At 47.9% G+C, this 20,081-nt stretch overlaps 1 protein-coding gene across 11 annotated transcripts in view; it reads right to left on the reverse strand.

Moving 5' to 3' along the window:
* LOC123765279 (voltage-dependent L-type calcium channel subunit beta-2) overlaps positions 1–20,081 on the reverse strand; it is a 272,000-nt gene that overhangs the window by 120,720 nt on the left and 131,199 nt on the right. For 9 of the 11 annotated variants that reach the window (XR_006773696.2, XR_011230250.1, XM_069335512.1 and 6 more), the window contains 2 exons: positions 17,758–17,832; positions 5,761–5,880 (listed from right to left, as the gene is read on the reverse strand). Coding sequence is in view for 9 of the 11 variants with exons in the window: in XM_069335512.1 (XP_069191613.1) it covers positions 5,761–5,880; positions 17,758–17,832 (195 nt within the window). In the remaining 2 variants the exon portion in view is untranslated. The remainder of the gene's footprint in view (positions 1–5,760; positions 5,881–17,757; positions 17,833–20,081) is intronic. The other 2 variants (XM_069335514.1, XM_045753816.2) reach the window with 1 other exon arrangement.

Below are 20,081 nucleotides of genomic sequence, written 5' to 3' on the forward strand. Positions count from 1 at the left end.
TATTTTCAGTATAAAAATTCATAGTTTGAAAATGAAAATAGGCGAAGAGAGTCAGAATTCGGCTCAAAAATCACGCTCAGGAGTCAAATTTTCGACATTTCAGATATTTTGAAAACTGCAGGGGGGTTTGGGCAAAATATGACCCATCGCCGTTTTCAGTAATTGTCATATTTTGGGTATAAAAAGTCGTAATTTGAAAATGAAAATAGGAGCAGAGAGTCAGAATTCGGCTCAAAAATCACGCCCAGGAGTCAAATTTCCGACAATTTAGATATTTTGAAAACTGCAGGGGGGTTTGGGCAAAATATGACCCATCGCCGTTTTCACTAATTGGCATATTTTCGGTATAAAAAGTCGTAATTTGAAAATGAAAATAGGTGCAGAGAGTCAGAATTCGGCTCAAAAATCACGCTCAGGAGTCAAATTTTCGACATTTCAGATATTTTGAAAACTGCAGGGGGGTTTGGGCAAAATATGACCCATCGCCGTTTTCCGTAATTGGGTCATATTTAACCCAAACCCCCCTGCTGCTTTCAAAATATCTGAAATGTCGGAAATTTGACTCCTGAGCGTGATTTTTGAGCCGAATTCTGACTCTATGCACCTATTTTCATTTTCAAATTACGACATTTTTTACCGAAAATATGCCAATTACTGAAAACGGCGATGGGTCATATTTTGCCCAAACCCCCCTGCAGTTTTCAAAATATCTAAATTGTCGGAAATTTGACTCATGAGCGTGATTTTTGAGCCGAATTCTGACTCTCTGCACCTATTTTCATTTTCAAATTACGACTTTTTATACCGAAAATATGCTAATTACTGAAAACGGCGATGGGTCATATTTTGCCCAAACCCCCCTGCAGTTTTCAAAATATCTGAAATGTCAAAAATTTGACTCCTGAGCGTGATTTTTGAGCCGAATTCTGACTCTGCACGTATTTTCATTTTCAAACTATGAATTTTTATACTGAAAATATGCCAATTACTGAAAACGGCGATGGGTCATATTTTGCCCAAACCCCCCTGCAGTTTTCAAAATATCAGAAATGTCGGAAATTTGACTCCTGAGCGTGATTTTTGAGCCGAATTCTGACTCTCTGCACCTATTTTCATTTTCAAATTACGACTTTTTATACCGAAAATATGCCAATTACTGAAAACAGCGATAGGTCATATTTTGCCCAAACACCCCTGCAGTTTTCAAAATATCTGAAATGTCGGAAATTTGACTCCTGAGCATGATTTTTGAGCCGAATTCTGACTCTGTACCTATTTTCATTTTCAAATTACGACTTGTTATACCTAAAATATGCCAATTATTTAAAACGGCGATGGGTCATATTTTGCCAAAACCCCCCTGCAGTTTTCAAAATATCTAAAATGTCGGAAATTTGACTCCTGAGCGTGATTTTTGAGCCGAATACTGACTCTCTGCACCTATTTTCATTTTCAAATTACGACCTTTTATACCGAAAATATGCTAATTACAGAAAACGGCGATTGGTCATATTTTGCCCAAACCCCCCTGCAGTTTTAAAAATATCAGAAATGTCGGAAATTTTACTCCTGAGCGTGATTTTTGAGCCAAATTCTGACTCTCTGCACCTATTTTCATTTTCAAATTACGACTTTTTATACCGAAAATATGCCAATTACTGAAAACGGCGATAGGTCATATTTTGCCCAAACACTCCTGCAGTTTTCAAAATATCTGAAATGTCGGAAATTTGACTCCTGAGCGTGATTTTTAAGCCGAATTCTGACTCTCTGCACCTATTTTCATTTTTAAATTACGACTTTTTATACCGAAAATATGCCAATTACTGAAAACGGCGATGGGTCATATTTTGCCCAAATCCCCCTGCAGTTTTCAAAATATCAGAAATGTCGGAAATTTGACTCCTGAGCGTGATTTTTGAGCCGAATTCTGACTCTCTGCACCTATTTTCATTTTCAAATTACGACTTTTTATACCGAAAATATGCCAATTACTGAAAACAGCGATAGGTCATATTTTGCCCAAACACCCCTGCAGTTTTCAAAATATCTGAAATGTCGGAAATTTGACTCCTGAGCATGATTTTTGAGCCGAATTCTGACTCTGTACCTATTTTCATATTCAAATTACGACTTTTTATACCTAAAATATGCCAATTATTTAAAACGGCGATGGGTCATATTTTGCCAAAACCCCCCTGCAGTTTTCAAAATATCTAAAATGTCGGAAATTTTACTCCTGAGCGTGATTTTTGAGCCGAATACTGACTCTCTGCACCTATTTTCATTTTCAAACTATGAATTTTTATACTGAAAATATGCCAATTACTCAAAACGGCGATGGGTCATATTTTGCCCAAACCCCCCTGCAGTTTTCAAAATATCTGAAATGTCGGAAATTTGACTCATGGGCGTGATTTTTAAGCCTTATTCTGACTCTCTGCACCTATTTTCATTTTCAAATTACGACATTTTATACCGAAAATATGCCAATTACTGAAAACGGCGATGGGTCATATTTTGCCAAAACCCCCCTGCAGTTTTCAAAATATCTGAAATGTCGGAAATTTGACTCCTGAGCATAATTTTTGAGCCGAATTCTGACTCTCTGCACCTATTTTTATTTTCAAATTACGACTTTTTATACCGAAAATATGCCAATTACTGAAAACGGCGATTGGTCATATTTTGCCGAAACCCCTCCTGCAGTTTTCAAAATATCAGAAATATCGGAAATTTGACTCCTGAGCGTGATTTTTAAGCCGAATTCTGACTCTCTGCACCTATTTTCATTTTCAAATTACGACTTTTTATACCGAAAATATGCCAATTACTGAAAACGGCGATAGGTCATATTTTGCCCAAACACCCCTGCAGTTTTCAAAATATCTGAAATGTCGGAAATTTGACTCCTGAGCGTGATTTTAAGCCGAATTCTGACTCTCTGCACCTATTTTCATTTTTAAATTACGAATTTTTATACCGAAAATATGAAAATTACTGAAAACGACGATAAGTCATATTTTGCCCAAACCCCCCTGCAGTTTTCTAAATATTTTAAATGTCGAAAATTTGACTCCTGGGCGTGATTTTTAAGCCGAATTCTGACTCTCTGCAAATATTTTCATTTTCATATTACGACTTTTTATACCGAAAATATGCCAATTACGAAAAAAGGCCATGAGTCATATTTGGCACAAACCCCCCCTGCAGTTTTCAAAATATCTGAAATGTCGGAAATTTGACTCCTGAGCGTGATTTTTGAGCCGAATTCTGACTCTCTGCACCTATTTTTATTTTCAAATTACGACATTTTATACCGAAAATATGCCAATTACGGAAAACGGTGATGAGTCATATTTTGCCCAAACCCCCCTGCAGTTTTCAAAATATCTAAAATGTCGGAAATTTGACTCCTGAGCGTGATTTTTGAGCCGAATACTGACTCTCTGCACTTATTTTCATTTTCAAATTACGACTTTTTATACCGAAAATATGCCAATTACTGAAAACGGCGATAGGTCATATTTTGCCCAAACCCCCCTGCAGTTTTCAAAATATCTGAAATGTCGGAAATTTGACTCCTGAGCGTGATTTTTAAGCCGAATTCTGGCTCTCTGCACCTATTTTCATTTTCAAATTACGACTTTTTATACCGAAAATATGAAAATTACTGAAAACGGCGATGGGTCATATTTTGCCCAAACCCCCCTGCAGTTTTCAAAATATCTAAAATGTCGGAAATTTGACTCCTGGGCGTGATTTTTAAGCCGAATTCTGACTCTCTGCACCTATTTTCATTTTCAAATTACGACTTTTTATACCTAAAATATGGCAGTTACTTAAAACGGCGATGGGTCATATTTTGCCCAAACCCCCCTGCAGTTTTCAAAATATCTAAAATGTCGGAAATTTGACTCCTGAGCGTGATTTTTGAGCCGAATTTTGACTCTCTGCACCTATTTTCATTTTCAAATTACGATTTTTTATACCGAAAATATGAAAATTACTCAAAACGCCGATGGGTCATATTTTGCCCAAACCCCCCTGCGGTTTTCAAAATATTTAAAATGTCGGAAATTTGACTCCTGAGCATAATTTTTGAGCCGAATTCTGACTCTCTGCACCTATTTTAATTTTCAAATTTCGATCTTTTATACCGAAAATATGCCAATTACTGAAAACTGCGATGGGTTATATTTTGCCCAAACCCCACTTTATTGTTCCATAAATCAACAGCCACATTCCCAATCCAGTATTTACCAAGGTATTTTCGCACTCTAAACTTGCTCCATTTGTATCAATTGTTTGAATTTCATTGTGTGGAAATAGTTAACACCTTGTTACTATCACCATTCTTATACCTTTTATCCATGTGATGACGGCTGAGTGGACAGCGCTCGGGATTGGTAGTCCTAAGGTTCCGGGTTCGATCCCTGGCGGAGGCGGAAACAAATGGGCAGAGTTTCTTTCACCCTGATGCTCCTATTCACCTAGCAGAAAATAGGTACCTGGGAATAAGACAGCTGCTACGGGCTACTTCTTGAGGGGGGGGGGGGGGTGTAACAAAAGGGAGGCCTGGTCAAGGACCGGGCCGCGGTGGGCACAAGTCCTGAAATCTTCTCAAGATAACCTCAAGATAACAGGTATACATCCACCATGGCGCCCTTAACCACTACTCTCTGGGATACACACAGCTAGCATGCTGCAACGATGTTTATATATATTTATTTATTTATTCATTTATTTATGCATATACAAGAATGTACATAAGGAATGTGAGGATACAATTATGGTAATTACAGTCTTGTAAAGCCACTAGCACGCGCAGCGTTTCGGGCAGGTCCTTAATCTAAGAAAATTTTAAGGAGGTAAATACTTGCAAAATTTATAGACAATAAAATGATAACAGATTACATGGAATGAAAAAAAAAGATGAGAGAAAATTATAGGTACAGTATATTAAAGCACATAGGTAGCTATGATTGCTATGATTGCTATATATATATATATATATATATATATATATATATATATATATATATATATATATATATATATATATATATATATATATATATATATGCGGAAAATCCACAGAGAAATATGAAATGAGGTGAACGTTTCGGCTTTGTTAAAGCCTTTGTCAACACCAGACTTTGAGTCAGTCTGGTGTTGACAAAGGCTTTAACAAAGCCGAAACGTTCACCTCATTTCATATTTCTCTGTGGATTTTCCGCATAAAATGATCAGTGTTTTGTGATCGTCAATTGCATATATATATATATATATATATATATATATATATATATATATATATATATATATATATATATATATATATATATATATATATATATATATATATGTGTGTGTGTGTGTGTGTATATCACGAAAATAAACACGTGATTAAGAATGTGACAATGTCAGACCACGGAGGAAAATGAAACAGGAATTTCCTTAAGTACTTTCGTATATTAAATACATCTTCAGAAGGAATCTTAAGGAACTTAAGGAAATTCCTGTTTCATTTTCCTCCGTGATCTGACATTGTCATATATATATATATATATATATATATATATATATATATATATATATATATATATATATATATATATATATATATATATATATATATATATATATAAGGAGTAAATGATTGTACTTACCACCACCACCGTCTTAACCTCTCAGGCGCGGGTAAAAGAGACATGGAGAGTATGTTTACTATGGATAAAAGACGAGCGGCCATCTTACCTTAATGTGGAGGAAATCCTTGACGTTGAAGGAGATGGCGGAGCCGTGCACAGGGGAGTCGTCATCCACAGAGCCATCATAGGCCACGTTGGTCCTCACAGAGAACGCTACTGGCTTGGTCTGAGAGCAGGGAAGACTCTGTCAGTCAGTCACTCACTCACACACACACACACACACACACACACACACACACACACACACACACACACACACACACACACACACACCAGGGGAAGGGGAAGAAATAAGAAAATTCCCTTTCGCAAACAGAGTGGTAGACGGTTGGAACAAGTGAGAAGGTGGTGGAGGTCAAAACCGTCAGTAGTTTCAAAGTGTTATACGACAAAGAGTACTGGGAAGACGGGACACCACGAGCGTAGCTCTCATCCTGTAACTACACTTAAGTAATATATACACACACATACACACACATCCTTAACTCACTTCCAACTTACATATAACTTTTTAAATAACGCAAGCAAATTACGTTTCTATTAAATTTAAGGCAGGTAACCGACCATTTCTTCGAGTCTGTCCAGAAAGTTTACAGACACCAATAAAGCGATGAGTTTTTCAAGTGTATCTGCATAGCATAGTGTATTAGTGCGTGTGTTGGCCCGCACATGGTGCTAAAGTGTCCACCGCTGGCCACACCAATAGGGCCAGACAGCCAGTGGTCTCGCTACACATCAACACCGCTGGCCACACCAATAGGGCCAGACAGCCAGTGGTCTCGCTACACATCAACACCGCTGGCCACACCAATAGGGCCAGACAGCCAGTGGTCTCGCTACACATCAACGCGGTATTATATAGCCATCCAACGGAAATAAAAAAGTATATACACACTAGTACCTGGGAAGAATTACTTGTGTAACAATGACGTTGAATAGCGTATGATGAGTTCATAACACCCACCTTCACCTCACAAGCCTTACAAACCCTCCCCCATCATCTCACAAGGCTCACAACCCCTCCCCCATCACCTCACAAGCCTCACCCACACCATCACCTCACAAGCCTCACCCACACCATCACCTCACAACCCCTCCCCCATCACCTCACAAGGCTCACAACCCCTCCCCCATCACCTCACAAGGCTCACAACCCCTCCCCATCATCTCACAAGGCTCACAACCCCTCCCCCATCACCTCACAAGGCTCACAACCCCTCCCCCATCACCTCACAAGGCTCACAACCCCTCCCCCATCATCTCACAAGGCTCACAACCCCTCCCCCATCACCTCACAAGGCTCACAACCCCTCCCCCATCACCTCACAAGGCTCACAACCCCTCCCCCATCACCTCACAAGGCTCACAACCCCTCCCCCATCACCTCACAAGGCTCACAACGCCCCCGTAACCTACACACACACACACACACACCGCCTGTGAGACAAGGTGTGTGGTAGGAGAACTGACCACATATACAATGCTTCCTTACCCTCACTATAAGTACAACTGAACAGTCACAACCAGAACTTACTCTACTCTTACTGATCCATACATGAGTAACGTGCACAAATCAAGTGCAACATATGCCTAGAAACAATGATTCACAACCAGAGATTTGGCCCATGATGAGACCTACACCATTCTCTCGCCCCTGAATCAGTTGGATTAGATGTGTCGTATTCTTCATGATTGGAACGATTACTTGTATAATCTTGACCTTAGGATATTAACGAGGGGAATCTGGCGACTCTCTGATAACTACAAGCTGTGGATGTTGTGAGGGGAAGGTCAAGATATTCCCTCTTTTCTCCTCTAATAGAACGCCGGAATGCTGTGTTTCCTGGATAGGGTGTTAGTGCACATCCAATACAGTTAGGCACTGACTGACCCTTGGCAGTCATTCCTGGTTGATACCTGGTTGATGGGGTTCTGGGAGTTCTTCTACTCCCCAAGCCCGGCCCGAGGCCAGGCTTGACTTGTGAGAGTTTGGTCCACCAGGCTGTTGCTCGTCCACTAGGCTGTTGCTAGTCAGTGCTAAGATCAGTGCCCTTCAGACTTGTGAGGGTCACTACAGGTCTGATACGGTAGGTCCATGACCCTAAGGCCTTCCTTCCAAGGAGTTCATAATGTGATCAATGCGGCACCAGAAACCCGAACCCTTATAATGGGGGACTTGAACCACGAGACCATAGATTGGGTAAATAGGGTATGATCGATCACATTCAGGTAGGGGGAAAGTTCACCCCCTAGTGTGATCACAATATTCTAAGATGGATTGTAATGATAGAAACCCACATAAAGGTTCGTTACGATGATGACTTTATATATGTTACCCTCTAAGACACTACCAAGGAACATGTAAGGAACTGCGACACCACCTTGAGGTAGATGACAGGGGGACCATGGCATGGAAGCTGTATGGGAAAATTTCAAAGTATCACTGAACTCAAAAATGTTTGCCAAACAGGAGAAAAGAAAAGAAACTTAATGGATGACACAGGTAGTAAAAAGACAGGGCAGGAGGTATACTTTATATATCTTCACCAGTGTAATCACCTTTGTCAATTTATATTGTAGTAATATATTTATATACCCTCCTGGAGTTTTTCAAGTTGTTCCTTTAATTTGTTACAGTGTGAAAAGATACGTGAATTCAGAGACAATTTTATAACAAATGTTCAAGAGATGTGTAAATATTTCATTCAAAATGATCTGCTACCAGAAGTCTTGACCAAATATCCCCAGTTTGCTCACTATAGGTAGTAACTAAGTGATTGTAACCTATCCACCGCTGCCCACTGGATGGGGGGCGGTGTGCAGGACAAACATATCAATTATGACACTAGCTCTCCACATATGTCAGTTGCTTAATTTAGAAACTGTACTTGTGGCCGATCACGAGCCAATTGTTGATGTGAGGATGTGCAGTGAATTTTGTAACTAGCTCATCAAGATTGTAACTTGCTTAGCTAAATGAATTGTGGCGTTCAGTCCCTGAGCCCATTATGTGCCTCTGTAACCCTTTCCACTACCTCCCACATATTAGGTATGGGGTGCATAATAAATGAACTAAACTAAACCACAGTTCTCTCTTGTTTTTAATAATAATAATTTATTGTTTCGGGGGACAGGAAGCCAGAGTGTATACATACATACACGTTAAGCTTTTATAGAGGCTTTTCCTGTCATATTTGTGTAACGGTGTGATGGTGGACAGCGGTTGTGGTAGAGACAGGTCCTGGACAGGTCCTTGGACAGGTCCTGGACACAACCGCCCGGTCACAACCCATCACCAGAGCTACACAACTATAGCTCGGCCTCTAATGGAACCTAAGTGTCGTTAGTACAATTAGCAGGTTAACAAGGTATCTATTAACACGGCACTCAAATATCACTAATCGTACCACTCGAAGCCAAAGTCAAACATTAAGGCCTAAAAATATTAATAAAAACAAAACAAAACAGGAAGCCGAGAAGTTTAAGAATTGGGTTGTTACAGGTCAATTGGGATGTTATGTGTTGTTGACCTGTTTGAGGAAGCCTGGCCTGACCAGGCTTCCTCAAACAGCACATCTTCAATACATATTTAGAAGTATTACACACGCGTTTGACTCCTCCTAATACCCTGGGGTCAGATTCACGAAGCACTTACGAACCTGTCCATCTTTTCTCAATCTTTGGCGGCTTTGTTTACAACTATTAAACAGTTAATGAGCTCCGAAGCACCAGGAGGCTGTTTATAACAATATCAACAGTTGATTGGCAAGTTTTCATGATTGTAAACTGTTTAATAAATGCAACCACAGCTGTCAAAAGATTGAAGAAAGATGAACACGTTCGTTAGTACTTGCGTAACTACTTCGTTAATCTGGCCCCTGGTTATTTAAAGAGGAGAAAACATTTTCACACCAGCAACATGTGTCCATCATGTGTATATGTATACAGGACACACACACATGCACACCTGCTCAGATGAAGAGGAGACAAAGAGAGAGATAAAGATAAAGAGAAAAAGAGAGAGAGAGAGAGAGAGAGAGAGAGAGAGAGAGAGAGAGAGAGAGAGAGAGAGAGAGAGAGAGAGAGAGAGAGAGAGAGAGAGAGAGAGAGACGAGGCAGCCTGGGGAGCCTACATAAGAGACTAGGACTCTCTCCAGGGCAACACCACACACACTTTACGCAGAGCGGCGCCCCAGAAGAAACTCCTGTGGCTACAGGTACTGCACACCTGCCAGCTGTACTACACACCTGAACCTGCCAGCCTCCGCACATCTCGCCTCTCTGCCGCAACATTTGGGCACTCACCATAAAGCTGTCAACCACACCGTGGACGACCAAGTTTGACAGCCGCCACTGTCAACCACACCGTGGACGACCAAGTTTGACAGCCGCCACTGTCAACGCTTCGTCCTTCAAGACGAAAACATAACAATGCCGCTTTAGGCATTAAACCCCATTCAGGCTAATGATTATCATCATTAATGGTCATCGTAGCTCAGTCGATTAAGGCAGCGTCTGGGATGCTCACAGACGTGGGTTCGAATCCTCGTCACGGCCCTTGTGGATTTGTTTAATGATCATATTAACCCAATAACACCGACTGCCTCGTCCGCAACAGAACACAGGGAGCCACAGCGGTTCTCAGACGGTGTTCCAACGCGCACATTTTAAAATACACCAATGCGAGGACACACACACAACCAACGGCTAGAAAAGCGGGCTCCAAGAGCTAGAGCGCCATCCTATAGGCACAAATAGATGGTTACAAATAGGTGAGCACACACACACACACACACATGCAGGAATCGACTCAGGAATCAGTACGCCAGTTGATTGACGGTTGAGAGGCGGGACCAAAGAGCCAGAGCTTAACCCCCGCAAGCACAATTTGGTGAGTACACACACACACACACACACAACTGCAAAAGGTACAAAGGCATGCTGCAAAATGGCTTCCAGAACTGAAAAGCAAGAGTTATGAAGATATGCTAGAGGCGTTTAATGTCAAAGTTAGATGACGTAAGAAAAGTAGGTGTTATGATCACCACTTACAAAATAATAATGGGACTCGACCAAACTGACAGAAATGCCTGAAACTGGCACCTTCAAGAACACGAGGTTATATATTACAGCTAAGGAAATATAGGGGGCGAAAAAGTTTACTTTTGCAGAGTGGTGGACGGTTGGAACAAGTTAGCTGAAGAGGTCAAAACCGTCAGTAGTTTCAAAGCGTTATATGACAAAGAGTACTGGGAAGACGGGACACCACGAGCGTAGCTCTCATCCTGTAACTACACTTAGGTAATTACACACCACACTTTCAGGACATTATGGACCATCATCACACAGCAATTAACACATCACAGCACACCACATAACACAACTATTACAGCACCCACCACACAACACCCACCACACACCACCCACCACACAACAACAACACCCACCACACAGCACCCACCACACAACACCCACCACACAACACCCACCACACAACACCCACCACCCACCACACAACACCCACCACACACCACCCACCACACAGCACCCACCACACAACACCCACCACACAACACCCACCACACAACACCCACCACACAACACCCACCACCCACCACACAACACCCACCACACAACACCCACCACACAGCACCCACCACACAGCACCCACCACACAACACCCACCACACAACACCCACCACACAACACCCACCACACACCACCCACCACACACCACCCACCACACAACACCCACCACACACCACCCACCACACACCACCCACCACACAGCACCCACCACACAACACCCACCACACACCACCCACCACACAGCACCCACCACACAACACCCACCACACAGCACCAACCACACAACACCCACCACACACCACCCACCACACAGCACCCACCACACAGCACCCACCACACAACACCCACCACACAACACCCACCACACAACACCCACCACACAACACCCACCACACACCACCCACCACACACCACCCACCACACAGCACCCACCACACACCACCCACCACACAACACCCACCACACAACACCCACCACACAGCACCCACCACACAGCACCCACCACACAGCACCCACCACACAGCACCCACCACACAACAACTACCACACAACACCCACCACGCAACACCCACCACGCAACACCCACCACACAACACCCACCACACAGCACCCACCACACAGCACCCACCACACAGCACCCACCACTCAACACCCACCACACAACACCCACCACACAACACCCACCACACAGCACCCACCACACAACACCCACCACACAACACCCACCACACACCACCCACCACTCAACACCCACCACACACCACCCACCACACACCACCCACCACACAACACCCACCACACAACACCCACCACACAACACCCACCACACAACACCCACCACACAACACCCACCACACAACACCCACCACACAACACCCACCACACAACACCCACCACACAACACCCACCACACAACACCCACCACACAGCACCCACCACACAACACCCACCACACACCACCCATCACACACCACCCACCACACACCACCCACCACACAGCACCAACCACACAACACCCACCACACAACACCCACCACTCAACACCCACCACACAGCACCCACCACACAGCACCCACCACACAACACCACCACACAACACCCACCACACAACACCCACCACACAACACCCACCACACAACACCACCACACAACACCACCACACAACACCCACCACACACCACCACCACACAACACCACCACACAACACCCACCACTCAACACCCACCACACACCACCCACCACACACCACCCACCACACACCACCCACCACACAACACCCACCACACAACACCCACCACTCAACACCCACCACTCAACACCCACCACTCAACACCCACCACACACCACCCACCACACAACACCCACCACACAACACCCACCACACAACACCCACCACACAACACCCACCACACAGCACCCACCACACAGCACCCACCACACACCACCCACCACACAGCACCCACCACACACCACCCACCACACAGCACCCACCACTCAACACCCACCACACAGCACCCACCACACAACACCACCACACAACACCCACCACACAGCACCCACCACACAGCTCCCACCACACAACACCCACCACACAGCACCCACCACACAACACCACCACACAGCACCCACCACACACCACCCACCACACAGCACCCACCACTCAACACCCACCATACAGCACCCACCACACAACACCCACCACACACCACCCACCACACAGCACCCACCACTCAACACCACCACACAGCACCCACCACACACCACCCACCACACAGCACCCACCACACAACACCCACCACACAGCACCCACCACACAGCACCCACCACACAACACCCACCACACAACACCCACCACACAACACCCACCACACACCACCCACCACACAACACCCACCACACACCACCCACCACACACCACCCACCACACAGCACCCACCACTCAACACCCACCACACAACACCCACCACACAACACCCACCACACAGCACCCACCACACAACACCACCACACAGCACCCACCACACAATACCCACCACACACCACCCACCACACACCACCCACCACACAACACCCACCACACACCACCCACCACACAGCACCCACCACACAACACCCACCACACAGCACCCACCACACAGCACCCACCACACAACACCACCACACAGCACCCACCACACAACACCACCACACAGCACCCACCACACAATACCCACCACACAACAACCACCACACAGCACCCACCACACAACACCCACCACACAGCACCCACCACACAGCACCCACCACACAGCACCCACCACACAGCACCCACCACACAACACCACCACACAACACCCACCACACAACACCCACCACACAACACCACCACACAACACCACCACACAACACCCACCACACACCACCACCACACAACACCACCACACAACAACCACCACACAACAACCACCACACAACACCACCACACAACACCCACCACCCACCACACAACACCCACCACACAACACCACCACACAACACCCACCACACAACACCCACCACACAACAACCACCACACAACACCCACCACTCAACACCCACCACACAACACCCACCACACAACACCCACCACACAACAACCACCACACAACAACCACCACACAACACCCACCACCCACCACACAACACCCACCACACAACACCCACCACTCAACACCCACCACACAACACCACCACACAACAACCACCACACAACAACCACCACACAACACCCACCACACACCACCCACCACACACCACCCACCACACAACACCCACCACACAACAACTACCACTCAACACCCACCACACACCACCCACCACACAACACCCACCACACAACACCCACCACACAACACCCACCACACACCACCACCACACAACACCACCACACAACACCCACCACCCACCACACAACACCCACCATACAACACCACCACACAACACCCACCACCCACCACACAACACCCACCACACAACACCCACCACTCAACACCCACCACACAACACCCACCACACAACACCCACCACACAACAACTACCACACAACACCCACCACACACCACCACCACACGAACACCACCACACAACACCCACCACACAACACCACCACTCAACACCCACCACACAACACCACCACTCAACACCCACCACACAACACCACCACACACCACCCACCACACAACACCACCACTCAACACCCACCACACACCACCACCACTCAACACCCACCACACAACACCCACCACACAACACCCACCACACAACACCACCACTCAACACCCACCACACAACACCACCACTCAACACCCACCACACACCACCCACCACACAACACCACCACTCAACACCCACCACACAACAACCACCACACAACACCCACCACACACCACCCACCACACAACACCACCACTCAACACCCACCACACAACACCCACCACACACCACCCACCACACAACACCACCACACAACACCCACCACACAACACCACCACTCAACACCCACCACACACCACCCACCACACAACACCCACCACACAACACCCACCACACAACACCACCACTCAACACCCACCACACAACACCACCACACAACACCCACCACACAACACCCTCCACACAACACCCTCCACACAACACCCACCACACAACACCCACCACACAGCACCCACCACACAACACCCACCACACAACACCACCACTCAACACACACAACACCCACCACACAACACCCACCACACAACACCCACCACACAGCACCCACCACACAACACCCACCACACAACACCCACCACACAACACCCACCACACAACACCACCACTCAACACCCACCACACAACACCACCACACAACACCCACCACACAACACCCACCACACAGCACCCACCACACAACACCCACCACACAACAACTACCACACAACACCCACCACACAACACCCACCACACAACAACCACCACACAACACCCACCACACAACACCCACCACACAACACCCACCACACAACACCCACCACACAACACCCACCACACAACAACCACCACACAACACCCACCACACAACAACCACCACACAACACCCACCACACAACACCCACCACACAGCCTCCACCACACAACACCACCACACAACACCCACCACACAACAACTACCACACAACACCCACCACACAACACCCACCACACAACACAACACCCACCACACAACAACCACCACACAACACCCACCACACAGCACCCACCACACAACACCCACCACACAACACCCACCACACAACAACTACCACACAACACCCACCACACAACACCCACCACACAACACAACACCCACCACACAACACCCACCACACAACAACCACCACACAACACCCACCACACAACAACCACCACACAACACCCACCACACAACAACTACCACACAACACCCACCACACAACACCCACCACACAACACAACACCCACCACACAACACCCACCACACAACACCCACCACACAACACCCACCACACAACAACTACCACACAACACCCACCACACAACACCCACCACACAACACAACACCCACCACACAACACCCACCACACAACAACCACCACACAACACCCACCACACAACAACCACCACACAACACCCACCACACAACAACTACCACACAACACCCACCACACAACACCCACCACACAACACAACACCCACCACACAACACCCACCACACAACAACCACCACACAACACCCACCACACACCACCCACCACACAACACCCACCACACAACAACCACCACACAACACCCACCACACAGCACCCACCACACAACAACCACCACACAGCACCCACCACACAACAACCACCACACAACACCCACCACACAACAACCACCACACAACACCCACCACACAACACCCACCACACAACAACCACCACACAACACCCACCACACAACACCCACCACACAACACCCACCACACAACACCCACCACACAACACCCACCACACAACACCCACCACACAACACCCACCACACAACACCCACCACACAACACCCACCACACAACAACCACCACACAACAACCACCACACAACAACCACCACACAACACCCACCACACAACAACCACCACACAACACCCACCACACAACAACCACCACACAACAACCACCACACAACACCCACCACACAACAACCACCACACAACAACCACCACACAGCACCCACCACACAACAACCACCACACAACAACCACCACACAACACCCACCACACAACACCCACCACACAACACCACACAACACCCACCACACAACACCCACCACACAACAACCACCACACAACACCCACCACACAACACCACACAACATCCACCACACAACAACCACCACACAACACCACACAACACCACACAACATCCACCACACAACACCCACCACACAGCACCCACCACACAACACCACACAACAACCACCACACAACACCCACCACACAACACCCACCACACAACATCCACCACACAACAACCACCACACAACACCCACCACACAACACCCACCACACAACAACCACCACACAACACCCACCACACAACACCCACCACACAACAACCACCACACAACACCCACCACACAACACCCACCACACAACAACCACCACACAACACCACCACACAACACCCACCACACAACAACCACCACACAACAACCACCACACAACAACCACCACACAACACCACCACACAACAACCACCACACAACAACCACCACACAACAACCACCACACAACAACCACCACACAACAACCACCACACAACAACCACCACACAACACCACCACACAACACCCACCACACAACAACCACCACACAACAACCACCACACAACACCCACCACACAACAACCACCACACAACAACCACCACACAACACCCACCACACAACACCCACCACACAACACCCACCACACAACAACCACCACACAACACCACCACACAACACCCACCACACAACAACCACCACACAACAACCACCACACAACACCCACCACACAACAACCACCACACAACAACCACCACACAACACCCACCACACAACACCCACCACAAAGATGCCAAAACTATATTAGAAAGTTCTCTTTTGCAAACAGAGTGGGTGACGATTTGAACAAGTTATGTGAAGACCTCTTATGATAAAAATATACTGGGAAGACGGGACACTTTGAGCATAACTGTAACTACACTTGAGTAATTACACACACACACACACACACACACACACACACACACACACACACACACACACACACACACACACACACACACACACACACAGAGTCGACGAACAACCCCACACAAACCCCCATGCTGTCTTGGATAAAACCGTACACACACACACACACACACTAAGAATGCCACACTAGCAAGTGGTAGAGTGCCAACAGTGTGACAGACTCACCCTAGCTTGCTGGAGGGTGACGAAGGCTTGCCCTTCGGTTCTTCTGTTGGCCCGCCCTCCACGGAGAGGTCCGCCCTACCATTACACAAGCACTGTAGTACACCTTGGCAGGCAAGCAATCCCACTCACATCTCCCGTTTCTACGATATAGCTGTATATATCATATATATATATAGCCACACTATTGTTCACTGTCGTATATAGCTGATATATATACATATATACACGCTATATCGTTGGGGGGCAGCACTTGTGGCCAAAGCTCGGATTTTTTTAAAGGGTATAACTTATATTTTGGAAGATAAAGAATACATGTTTATACAATGGCTACTTTTTATCATGCTAACTATTATTCATCACTAGGTTATATGACTAGTCTAAATATGTCTTGACTGCTGTGGATAAACACTAACTCGACTATAGGATGGTGAGTGGATGGGTTTTGAGTACTGTGTACACGCACCAGGAGCAGTCGTCTCTCACAGTAGCCTGCTAGCATTATCACTATTACTAAATACTGTGTAGGTGGACCTCTAGGTAGTCACGGACCGTCACCCTGGCTGGGACCATCACCCTGGCTGGGACCGTCACCCTGGCTGGGACAGTCACGGACCGTCACCCTGGCTGGGACAGTCACGGTCCGTCACCCTGGCTGGCACAGTCACGGTCCGTCACCCTAGTTGGCACAGTCACGGCCCGTCACCCTGACTGGCACAGTCACGGCCCGTCACCCTGGCATGCACAGTCACGGTCCGTCACCCTGGCTGGCACAGTCACGGTCCGTCACCCTGGCTGGCACAGTCACGGTCCGTCAACCTGGCTGGGACAATAACGGTCCGTCACCCTGGCTGGGACAGTCACGGTCCGTCACCCTGGTTGGGACAGTCACGGTCCGTCACCCTGGCATGCACAGTCACGGTCCGTCACCCTGGCTGGCACAGTCATGGTCCGTCACCCTGGCATGCACAGTCACGGTCCGTCACCCTAGCTGGGACAGTCACGGCCCGTCACCCTGGCTGGGACAGTCACGGCCCGTCACCCTGGCTGGCACAGTCACGGACCGTCACCCCTAGATGGGACAGTCACGGCCCGTCACCCTAGCTGGCACAGTCACGGCCCGTCACCCTGGCTGGCACAGTCACGGCCCGTCACCCTGGCTGGCACAGTCACGGACCGTCACCCTGGCTGGCACAGTCACGGCCCGTCACCCTGGCTGGCACAGTCACGGCCCGTCACCCTGGCTGGCACAGTCACGGCCCGTCACCCTGGCTGGCACAGTCACGGCCCGTCACCCTGGCTGGCACAGTCACGGCCCGTCACCCTGGCTGGCACAGTCACGGCCCGTCACCCTGGCTGGCACAGTCACGGCCCGTCACCCTGGCTGGCACAGTCACGGCCCGTCACCCTGGCTGGCACAGTCACGGCCCGTCACCCTGGCTGGCACAGTCACGGCCCGTCACCCTGGCTGACACAGTCACGGCCCGTCACTACCCAACATTTGGTCCACATTGCTCCACGTGGAATGGAAGATATTAATAAATATAATTAGTAACAAACCACTCATGTAACTAAGAAACAAACACTGCAGTGTTAAGCCGCGTCAATTGGCAATTCTCTCCAAAGCGTGTTAGGGTTGTGTTAAAGGCGAGTTGTCAGGTTAGTTGGCAGCGCTGCACACTCGGCCACAAGCACGGTGACATCTGTGACGCTGTACCCGACCAGTGCCCCTGGTCTTGGGCTCGGCCACAAGCACAGTGACATCTGTGACGCTGTACCCGACCAATGCCCCTGGTCTTGGGCTCGGCCACACGCACGGTGACATCTGTGACGCTGTACCCGACCAGTGCCCCTGGTCTTGGGCTCGGCCACAAGCACAGTGACATCTGTGACGCTGTACCCGACCAGTGCCCCTGGTCTTGGGCTCGGCCACAAGCACGGTGACATCTGTGACGCTGTACCCGACCAGTGCCCCTGGTCTTGGGCTCGGCCACAAGCACGGTGACATCTGTGACGCTGTACCCGACCAATGCCCCTGGTCTTGGGCTCGGCCACACGCACGGTGACATCTGTGACGCTGTACCCGACCAGTGCCCCTGGTCTTGGGCTCGGCCACAAGCACGGTGACATCTGTGACGCTGTACCCGACCAATGCCCCTGGTCTTGGGCTCGGCCACACGCACGGTGACATCTGTGACGCTGTACCCGACCAGTGCCCCTGGTCTTGGGCTCGGCCACAAGCACGGTGACATCTGTGACGCTGTACCCGACCAATGCCCCTGGTCTTGGGCTCGGCCAAAAGCACAGTGACATCTGTGACGCTGTAC

Source organism: Procambarus clarkii, chromosome 33 (genome assembly GCF_040958095.1).
Source record: "Procambarus clarkii isolate CNS0578487 chromosome 33, FALCON_Pclarkii_2.0, whole genome shotgun sequence".
Taxonomy (NCBI): domain Eukaryota; kingdom Metazoa; phylum Arthropoda; class Malacostraca; order Decapoda; family Cambaridae; genus Procambarus; species Procambarus clarkii.